The following is an 11,316-nucleotide window of genomic DNA, read 5'->3' as shown; positions in this document are numbered from 1 at the left end:
CCCTGTACATGAAGAGCATCCTTTCAAATATGTAACTTCTTTTTTTTTTTTCAAGACAGGGTTTCTCTGTAGCTTTTTCAGGGTTTCTCTGAAGCCTGTCCTGGAACTAGCTCTATAGACCAGGCTGGCCTTGAACTCACAGAGTCAGTGTGCCTGTCTTCCTGTTAAGTAGTGACAGTATTCAGCAATAATGTCCACATCATAGAAGCTAAGCATCCTAAGGGTGAATGAAAAGGTATTTGGGAGAAGGAAGGCTGCATGGGACATACAGAGAAACTAGGGAAGGTTCTAGAACACGACTTCGGTTTTCAAGTTTCCGTGGTTATCACTGTAATTGTAGCAATGATAGAAATAGGAAATGTGGCGTGGCATAGTTAGGATTTCTAGATTAAGTTGAGGCTGATCGAGGTTCCGGTGGTTACATTTTTTTATTCCTTAATTGAGTGTGATATATAATCATGTTCGAAATTTTGGACCTTATGCAACTCTGAACTTTCTAGTCTCTGCTCAGTTGCCATAATTTGTTACCCTAAGAAAATATACATCCTCACCACTGGGGGGAAGTGTGTAAGAGACAATGGTTAAGGGTGTTTGCTTTCGGGTAGACACAGCCAAACTGCATGTTTCTGGAGCCTATACCAGGGGAGCTGTTTGGATGCTTCTCAGCCTTCCAGAGCCTCAGGGGGAAGAGGCCAGACACTGGGAGAAGCTACTGTGAAGCTCCAGGGAACACCTCCACCTCTGCTTTGCCCAGTTTCCCAGGGAAACCCAACTCTAGACCACTGCAACCCACTCAGGACATTGTTTGCACCTGCGCTTTTAGACACCACAGGTTTCTCTTCTCACTCCTGCCCAGCTGGAATAGTCACCACTAGCCTGCTGTGGCAGTTTAAATGTACATTAACTGAAATTAAACACGATTTCATACTCTGTTCTACAGTCAAAGACCTGCTAGCCACAGGTGGCTTCAGGATACCACACTGGTTGGTGGAGACAGAAATGTCACGGTGTGAAGGAACGGGCAACAGCATTCTGGGTGTAAACAGTGTGACTTAAAAGTTCAACGGTGAGGTCAGAGACCACTTGTTCTCACTGCCTTCAGGCAGTGAACTCCGTGGCATCTCTGAAGATGCCTGCATTTAAAACTGCTGTGCTGTGCTTCGTAGACGCCCTGCTCATCTTTAGAAAGTACACCATCGCCATGTGTAGCCTCCCATGGAGTGTGTTGTTTATTGTAAGACGTCATTTGTGTTTTTTTTTATTAAATACACTGTAGTACAAGAGACATTCCATGTCAGGTTGAGAGAAGCTGGTCACATGATTTACAAACATTTTTTTTTTAAACACTGTATTCAGGTGTCACTTTGAAATCAGCCAAGATGCAGTGAGTCTCAGAAAAGCACTGGACCTCAAAACAGATTGCAAAAAAACAAGTGAGAGCCGGTAAAAGTCGGCACAGAGACGTCACATTAAAGGGAAATAAACTAACTGAAAGATAGAGTTCTAAACACCAGGTCTCTGTTGGAGGGGTAGCACATGTGCAGAGATGTTGAGATGAGTGTGTGTGGCCTGGGTATGTACAAACATCTGTCCGGGGCCGAAGCCAGTGTAGGCATCCCCGTCTTTAGGCAGGTTGGTCAGGAACGTGGGGAGAGAGATATTTCGCCACAATATGTTCATTCCTTAAGAGAGTACATATTTAAAATTCACATTTAATTCAAATACCTTGTATTGAAAATATTTCCAGCTGTTGTATACATTTTAAGCAACAGTAAGCTATACGAGCTGTAAGATAGAGACCTCTCCATCAAGTTTCATTTCTCCATTGCCCATGGTTTTCCTTCCTGCTCAAACATACAGCCACAAGCAGCTCATGATACTTTGGCTAGCTCGTTGGACGTTCAGTCAACCTCCACTCAGGATCGTTTTTCTTAACTCACAGAATAAAAAAATAAAATAAAAAACGTGGACCTGGCCCAGAACGCATAGGCTGCAAAAATGACGTCACCGTCTTTTTCCCATCTCGTCTCCCGAGACGCACATCAGGATGGCAGCATAGTTGCTTGGAGGTGGTTGTGAGATTCACAGTGTTTCGCTTGCAACACATTTACATGTATGTCATTTTTTTTTGCTTCATGTTGGTGATGGATGGATCGAAAGTTTATAAATAAATAGAACATAAATAAATGAAGTTGAAGGGTCTAAAGAAGGGAAGGTGCCACAGCGAAGAATAGTCAAGAACCTTTGACTGGAGCAGCAGAGATGGAGCCCAGACAGACAGCATAAACTATGCCCTTCTGCACTACTCTTTCACCTGGGAGCCCCTCCCACCTGGTTCTTCACAGTAGCACTTGAAATTCATGTCCGAGCTATCACAACTTGAGTCTCTACATTCCTGTTACACGTTGTGAAGAATCGGCTTAAACTGCAAAGTTGGAAATCTGGGGACTTGGGACATTCGTTAGCCATTCCCTCATGAGGTTTCCTTTAACAGGGCCAAACCAAAGGTCAAGTTGGGAAGTAGACGTCCTCTAAGAGGGGAGAAGGAGCGATGAGGGTGCCTGTGTCTGTGCTGACAGTTCTAGAAATTAGACATGACAATGCCAGGTGTCGCTGGCAGTCCCATTTGCAAAAGGAGAGGCTCACGACAGCCCTTGACCAGGGATCCCGCTGTCCGCACCATGGCTCTTTCTCCCCATGTGGGTAAGGGGTGACTACAAGCTGCCCATCTTGCTGTGGGTTCTTGGGTGTTTTATCATCGGCCTTCAAGACACTGGTCTCCCAACAGTCTGCATCTAGAAGGGGATCAGAGCGAGAAGGGTCAGCACAGCACAGCTCTCCTCCCTTGGAGCTGTACCTAAGGAGACCATTTGTCTGCAGAGAGCCGGAGAGCATGCTGAACGTAGAGGATGGCTTTTCAGTCTGTTGTCTCAGGGAATTGTGACTTCAACAAATCTTCCATCCAAGGACTGCCCGGAGTTGAAAGCTGGTGTGGTCCTTACCTACACGGAGAATGGAAACACGAACTGCCACACGACATTTGATAGTTTTGGTTATTTAGCAAATTTTAAGCAAATTATTCATATTGCACCCTACTTACAATTAATTATTCTATTACCATGTGCCTATATGTTTATACATAAACACACAAACACACTACAGATGTGCATTTGTATATGTATAAATCAAGTGTTTATAACATATTATATATATATATATATATCAGTACACGAAAACACTACAAATGGAGCTGATGTGAGTGTGTGTGCATGAATTCGGATAGAACCCTCGAGAGCAGTGTTCGAAGCATTTTCTTGATGAGGTTTATTGTGACATCATTTTAGTGCACGGGAGTCAGAAGACGCCAGGAGCAGAAGCACATGAGAGAAAATCCCCTCTGCTTGGACTGTGTGTGTTCCCGTCTGTCCTAACCTCCTCCTGCTTCACAGACATGCTAGCACGCCTCCTTTCCTGAATGCCTTGTGTGTGTGTGTGTGTGTGTGTGTGTGTGTGTGTGTGTGTGTGTTAGCATGTCCAGGGGCAGACTTGGGTGAAGCTCATGGTCTCTGAGCTTCTGAGTCTCAATTCCCTCGTGAAAAATATGAATAATTTGCCAACACATGCAAAAAGTGCTCAGAAACCATCAAGGGTTTGGAAATGAAGTGGATGATGGGGTTCGGGATGGAGAATTTGGGTCGCTACCACCATGCTTGTCCTGTTTGGAGAGGGATATGTTTTAGAGCAAGAATGTTTCTTTTCTAAAAATTAAAATACCACAAGAAAGAGAGTAGTCGATGAATAATGATAACTATTTTAAGATGTTATGTCCTCGGCTCATCCAACTACTTAAAAAGCCAGCAGATGTTCTGCAATGCTCTGACATTGGCACATGTCAACAGAAGGACTAATAATAATAATTATTAATAATAATAATCAGTATAAATAACTATAAAATTTTGCGCTTGCATAGACATTTTCATTTTAAGACCTTCAGGGACTTGTCAAAGCAGTATAAGGAATCTCTTTCTCTTTCTCCTCTCTGTCTTTCTCTCTTTTGCTTTTTTTTTCCTGCTAAGGAAAACACTGAACTCGCTGCAGACCTTTGATGAAAACCTGCAAGGCTTCCCTAACATTGGCTCTTCCCAGGACCATCTCCTCGGCTGTCTGCTGAGCAACTTGCAGCTTTTTCTCCCAGGGCAACTGGTCTGACTCGCAGCGATAGACCTGTGCAAGTTCTCCAGTCATCGCTGATGGAATCTAGAACAGTGTGGATACACCATCTGTCCAAGGAATCTAGAACAGCGTGTATACACCCATCTGTCCTAGGAATCTAGAACAGCATGGATACACCCATCTGTCCTAGGAATCTAGAACAGTGTGGATACACCATCTGTCCTAGGAATCTAGAACAGCGCAGATACACCATCTGTCCTAGGAATCTAGAACAGTGTGGATACACCCATCTGTACTAGGAATCTAGAACAGCGTGGACACACCCATCTGTCCTAGGAATCTAGAACAGCGCGGATACACCATCTGTCCTAGAAATCTAGAACAGTGTGGATACACCCATCTGTCCTAGGAATCTAGAACAGCGTGGATACATCCATCTGTCCTAGGAATCTAGAACAGCGTGGATACACTCATCTGTCCTAGGAATCTAGAACAGCGTGGATACATCCATCTGTCCTAGCTTTGCAGCGCCACAGCTCCACAGTGTTGTGACAGTACCGTGGGTCCTTTATAGGATATATACCTGCCTGTATATATCACAGATATATGGCTTTCGATATATTAGGATAGGTATCCTGGAGGGGTTTCTCATGGACGAAGAGGACAAATGGCTCCCATCTCTCACGGGCCAGTGCCACAGAAAGGACCCCAGATAGCGTCTGCTTTATGTGACCCCTCCCTTGAGCGGGTCCACTGGATCTCTTTCTGGTCTCTGTTCATTTACACTGAGGTTTTTATTTTATTTTATTATTTTTATTTATTTATTTTGAGAACCTGCTTTCAAAGTCTATACTAGAAAACACAGTGCTCCAGAAATTAGTGGGCACAAATGAAACCTACCCAGAGCTCTGGCACCTTCAGAAATAAACTCCAAAGAAGTGTGCTACTGTGAATTCAATCACCCGCTTCCAATCTGGCTCATGTAACAAAGATGTCAAGTTTATCAAACTTCCCCTCACAGAGGGGGACAGAGAAGCGGAAATGCTGTTCTCCCTCGGTCTAACTGACTGTCCTAATAACTGTAAATTTCTACTTAAATTTACACTTTCTCTTAGTAAAACCCATAATCATACTCAGAAGCGTATTTCCAAGCTCAGTCTGGGCACAGCCTCCCATCAGTCATACTGCACAGATTTTTCAGTTTTTTTCTTTCCTTCTTCTCCTTCTCCTTCTTCTTCCCCTTCTCCTTCTCCTTCCTTTTTTAAAAAACTTTTTAATGGAGTATAGATAACAAAACAGCACACTGACAATGAGTACGTAGAAGTGAACCGCTCTCCCAAACAGAGCCCAGAGCAAGAGACTTGGCCCGGACACTAAACGTGAACTAGGGTGCTGTCCCCAAGGGAGCTTTTCTTCCCCTCAGGGACGGATCCGTCTGTCCCATCCCACGCTGCTGTGGGGCTGAGGCGGATGGAGACACCCAGGCATCAGCATCCCTACGGCAAACCCATCACCACTAACCGCAGCAGCATGCTTTCAGCTGCTGGTCCTGCCCCATCCCTAAGTTGCATACGTCAGACCTTCTATGGCTCTGCCCTACCCATGGGGCCCCACGACTGGAATGGTCCTTTCTGCACACAGGTGTTGACTGACAAAGACCATGCACTTTTTTTTTTTTTTTTGCACAGTTAAAAGACAGGTGAGAGTGGAGAATTGGGGCTGGAGGGAATTGTCTGAAAAGTTCAAGGTAAGAGAAACGTGCCTCAGAATTGAGAGTGCTTCCTGTCATTTTCAAGGACTCAGATTTCCCCATCTGACCCAGAAATAATATCTGAGCAAAAATCTCCCTCTTTTCAACTGAACTTGACAAAGTTTGGTAGGTAACCCTTGAGGAACGCTTCAACTCTGTCACCATGCTCGACCACAATGCGCTGGCGGAATGCGCGATGTGCTGTCTGGGTCCCACGGAGGCCATCTTCACTTTCCATTGCAGGCCAGTATCTGTGCCTGGAAACTCTGTCCACGGTGCAGAGTTCAACACCCTCTTTCCTCCTCAGGAAGGTCCTCAGGGGACGGTGCCGAACATGCTCCTCCCAGCTCACGGTTGCGGGATCTTCCTCAGCAGGGGCTGATCCCAGGTGATCCCGTTGGCTGTCTCTGTTCTGGTCCTTCTGTAGTTTATAGTCACACTTCTCTCTCTCTCTCTCTCTGGATCTCATCTCCCACAGATAACATCTTCCTAGATTGTATACAACTTTCCCTTTACACACAGGCTAAAGCCATCAGAAAACAAGAAGATAAATAAATAAATAAATAAATAGATAAATAAATAGTTAAATAAATAAACAGGAGTGAATCCATAGAAATGCCCGTGTCTGTACATTGGAAGTGGCGCTTTAAGTCAGATGTTTGGTTTCCCTTTTGTCATCCACATCGAAGGCAGGAGTACAACAAGGCATTGCTAGTTGTGGTGGGCAAACTGGAGTGTCAGCTGATATAACAAATTAGGGTTTTGTTTAAGGCCTTTGTCTATGTACAGTCAATAGGAATACAGAAGCCAGATTGTTCAAGGAGAGAGGCTGAGGATCACGAAGCAGGGAAGACCCAAAGTAAAAGGTGAAAGGGCAAAAGAAAGAAAGAAACCAAAGGAGATGCGGGAGAGAGAAAGAGACAATGCCAAAAGCGAGTTAACACTGTCTGTGGATGGAGAAGTGCACACTGCTTCCCTCCGAAAGCCGCTCCCTGTCTTGTTAATACTGTCAGAACAACGAAGGACAGCAAGGTCATGACACCCAGCGGCAGGTAAGAGGTTCGTCGTGTTGGCCAGTCTGAGGAGTGCATCGGGAAGGGCGGATCTGGGGAGAAGGGCCCTAGCCTAGGATATCCAGGTAGAGAGGCGATGCCTTGGCCAAGTTCTGGAGGAGGGTGTGGATGCCCTTGATGCTCTTCCTCATGTGTGGTTCCCTCTGCCAGCATCCCAGCATCAGCTCATACACCTCCTGTGGGCACGTGCGAGGCCGCTGCAGGACTCGGCCCTGGGTGATGCATTCTATGACCTGCAGGGAGAGCAGGGGCAGGGTTAGCAGAAGAGCCATGGGAGTGGGATGTCAGTGCAGGAGGAGCAAGAAAGGGCCTCTCCTTTCTTTAACTTTTTAAGAAGTCAAGTCAAGCTATTATGTTTATTTCTGGGGGCCAGCATGCTAATTTGAGGCAGACGTGTTTATACATATACAAGGTGTACTGACTACATCAGGACAATCAGTACGTGTATCTCCTGAGCTATTCACCATGCCTTTGTGCTGGCAGCCTTCTACCTCCTCCCTCCTAACTTTTCACAGAGTCCTGGGGCCCCATTATATGGGACCGCACGTCCTTCCACTCTGCTGCTATACCAGCCCCTAGGGAGGAGCTGCCAATCGGCTACCAGCTGATGTTTGCTCTTTTAAAATGTTTCTTTTGTAGTTCTTCATTGAAGATATAATAAACGTACCGCCTACAGTCACAGTGCAGTGCTGCAGGGTTCTAGAATCATCTGCCCCTGTGTGCCTGCATGCTGGGGCTGGCCTGCAGCTTCCCTCTCCACCCTTTCAGCAAACCTTCCCTTGTGGATTTCCAGTGAGAGAGATAGGTTTTTGCTTTAGGTATGGTCTTGCTATGCAGCTCAGGCTGACCTTGAACTCGTGGTCCTTTCCCTCAGCCCCAAAGGAAACCCTTTTACTGCTTTCTCACAAGGGGAGAGCCATTGTGGTTTTACAAAGCCGGCAAAGGCCTGATCTATTTATTCACAGAGGCTGGTCTGAAGAGCACCAAGAAAGCCCCGCGTGCTCCAGGTTTTACAGGCTGGAGAGAGAACTCAGACTGCTTTTGCCTAAGGTGTTGACTGACAGGGAACCCCTGGCAGCAGATGTGATTAGGATCACTGCATATCAGAGCTGAATTAAAGGACAGGCGTGGATCTGAGAGGGACAGGAGATGGCTGAGCGAGATGCTGTGCTTCAAATACAGACATGTGCTGGCTGCTGTCCCGTGGGCTCCAGATGTGCACCCAGACAACAGCAGATTGAAAATACATGGGGGAAAAAATAACATCTGTACTGAGCATGTGCATTTTTTTTCTTGTCATTATTCTCCGAACATATAGCTATTAGCACTGTGTCTGCATGTACTATTACTGTAAATGAGCTGGCAGAGGAGACCAGGCGAGCTCTTGCGCATGCTACATTATCCTATCTGCAGGAAGGACTTGGAGTGTTCTAAATTTTGGTCTGGGGCCGGGTGAGGGCAGGGTCTTGGAACCAATCCCCATGGATTCCAACAGGTAACTATAGTTTGCCAAGGAGTTGGAAAAGGTAAACCAAGCTTGAGCTTTTCACTAGACTAGGTGTTAACTTCTAGTAAAATCTGAAGAAGGAAAGGGCTTTAGAACTTCTCTGGAACAGTGCAGAAATGCTCGCCAGACTCAGGGGCACGGATTGCGGAGGCTGCTCTTAGTCTGTTAGATGAGCAGGTGTGAAATTACTCCTCCACCCTGCCGTGAGAGGGAGCAAGGTTGGGTCCGCAAACCTCTCTCCAAAATTATTAAAACAAGTCTGCGAAGAACTGCTGCCTTGAGCAAAGCCATGTATGACTGTGGGCTGGTTGCCAGCTCAGGAGCCTCCAGACCAAGGCTGCATCTTAGATTCCCGCTCTGGCGGTTGTGGCGGTGGTGTGTATGTGTGTGTGTGCATGTGCGTGTATATGTGTGTGTGTGAATGTGTGTGTGAATGTGCTTGTGTGTTCAGGGGTCCCTCCCAAACCACTACACACCTCGTTGTTTGATAGCTGATACCAGGGCTGCTTGCCGTAGGTAAAGATCTCCCACAACACGACGCCCAGGCTCCAGACGTCGCTCTCTGTGGTAAATTTCCTGTACATGATGCTCTCTGGAGGCATCCAGCGGATAGGCAGCATCGTGTGGCCTCCGACCTGGCAGGAGAAGCATGAATAGGGAGCGTCAGTCATCTGGAGCCAGTGTGGCAGGTCACTGTGGGGAGCTGGCCCTTACGAGGGATATGTACCTTCTCCATCACCTCAGGTAACAGAGTCAGGGGCAGAGACGAGTCAAAACAAACTTACAAATATAACTTGTTCTTTTCCTTTCCTCAAAGTCAGAGGCGAGTAGAGACCATTATGATTTACTAAAGCCTTCATGAACTTCCTGTTGGAGGAACTAACCTGTCTATTAATTAATAAACATGATAATTTTGAACCAAGATAACAAGTAAAGGGCCCTGCATTCTACCTTAGTGGTACCCAAGATGAAATTTATTATTTCCATTTTACTGACAGGCAACCATACATGTACATGGTACAAAAATCATATTTTTTTGGACTCAAAGCTTTGGATTCTCCTCTCCAATAGGGTGATGCTATGTAGCTTATTAACTGCAATAAATAAATTTGTTTTAAGAGGAAAATGCCCCTTTGAGTGAAAACACAAGCTGTGGCAGCACCTGGGGACAGCATCAGTGCGCTCACAGAAACCTGATTGATGCAGGAGGGCGGTGCACGGTTCTCCAAGTAGTGGAAGAAAAAAAAAATGCCATTTCAGGTTTGCCAGTCATCAGGCTGTCTGACTCCTGTGCAGTAGTCATGTGATCTGTGGATCACATGTGTTAGTGTGAACGAGGCCCCAGGACACACTGACAGCCGTATGTTTTAACATGAACACCTCATGGAGTCACTGCCCAGGTTCCATTCTCAACATCAATCTGTGACTTTTTATATGAAGGAAGTGTACCTGCCCATGTGTCTGGAAGTGGTGGCGACATTTCCTCCTAGGGCCACAACCAGTGTGGTCACAGACCCTGACCAGCCAAGAGGAACACTGTGGGCACCCTAAGGTCAGACTGTGAATACTGGTCTGGTTGACCCTTAAGTTCCATGCTCAGAACACTGACAAAGAGAAGCTGTACACGGAAGGCCCAACATTTCCAGATTCTCAGAAGAAACTTGCTGACTCTGAGGACTGTTAACTAACTTGGCTGAACCAACAGAGCTAATAAGAACAATGTCTGAGGGCCAGGGACTCCATAAAATAAACTGAGAAAAATGTATTCCATTCTAAAAACACACCAAGGAAAGCGTGGAACCTCGTGATTTTGATAGTGATTCACATAGAATAATATGATAAAAATTAAAATTACAGCTATGTTTTAGAGTTGACTATCCCCCAACTCTGTTGGCTTGAAACGTATTTTAAGAAAAGAATCTCTGGAGAAAATCCTGAAAGTAAATCTCCTTTGAGTTATAAATCAATGAATTTACTATTTTTAAACAACAGTGTCAATCCAATCATTATAACTACACAATTATATGTTTGTTTTTACTGCCTGTGCACCATTTGCATGCAGTGCCTGTGGATGCCAGAAGAGGGCATTAGATCCCCGAGACGATTTTACAGTTGGTTGTGAGCTGCCATGCGGGTGCCAGGAACACAGGAGTCTGCAACGAATACTCTTGGCAGCTGAGCCACCTCTCCAGTCCCATAATCCATGTCTTAACTAAGCAATTCACAGTATATAGTCTGTCGTCATAGGGCAGTAAACAGTGAAAAGTTCTGTGACAATTCTTTCCTTTTCTTTTGGAAACTAGGGTTTGGTGAAATGAAAGAAGTTTCTAGTCAAGTATATGTATAGACTGGTGACTGACAGCACGGACAACAGCTTCACCTCTTCCCTTCATACAGACAGCCTGGCTCCTTTCCATTATGGCTTGCTTTGCACACACACACAGCATCTTTATTTGTGGTAGCAGTGAGCGAGGGATGCGGAGTCCATTTCCCAGAGACACCAGTGATGGAAGACGGAAGTGATGCCATTAGCCATTCCTTCCCTCCTGTAGGCTTCTCACAAAGTGCAGCTCACCCTCTCTGTCCACGTTCACTTCCCTCTCCTCTGCAGCCACTGTTCTCAGCAATGCCCTAGCAGTCGGTCCAGGACTAATCCCGATGCCCCTTATCTCCCCTAACGTCTCTCTGGTGTGAAGTCAGTTCCGCCAGCAGTACTGCACCTGGGGTCCCCCTACTCACCTCTTGTTTCCTTACACAGCCATTCGGTTCCCGATACACTCCATTCTGTGTTTAGTGGAGTCTCATAGGAAGGT

At 45.9% G+C, this 11,316-nt stretch overlaps 1 protein-coding gene across 5 annotated transcripts in view; it reads right to left on the bottom strand.

Annotated features, from left to right (window-relative positions):
- Positions 1-485: 485 nt before the first annotated feature.
- The window catches only part of LOC121443890 (BDNF/NT-3 growth factors receptor-like), a 330,682-nt gene continuing 319,851 nt past the window's right edge, over positions 486-11,316 (bottom strand). For 4 of the 5 annotated variants that reach the window (XM_041645640.1, XM_041645641.1, XM_041645642.1 and 1 more), the window contains exons 17-18: positions 8,980-9,138; positions 3,328-7,229 (exon numbers count right to left, since the gene is read on the bottom strand). In XM_041645640.1, the coding sequence (XP_041501574.1) occupies positions 7,044-7,229; positions 8,980-9,138 (345 nt within the window). In that variant the 3' untranslated portion in view covers positions 3,328-7,043. Of the gene's footprint in view, positions 3,003-3,327; positions 7,230-8,979; positions 9,139-11,316 lie in introns of those variants that run through there. The other variant, XR_005973721.1, reaches the window with a different exon arrangement.

This window comes from Microtus oregoni, unplaced genomic scaffold, assembly GCF_018167655.1.
Source record: "Microtus oregoni isolate MIOR12 unplaced genomic scaffold, Mior012 000114F_ref0000099, whole genome shotgun sequence".
In the NCBI taxonomy this organism is placed as follows: Eukaryota; Metazoa; Chordata; class Mammalia; order Rodentia; family Cricetidae; genus Microtus; species Microtus oregoni.
The sequence above is the reverse complement of the archived record's forward strand: the minus strand, read 5'-3'. Positions and strand labels throughout refer to the sequence as shown.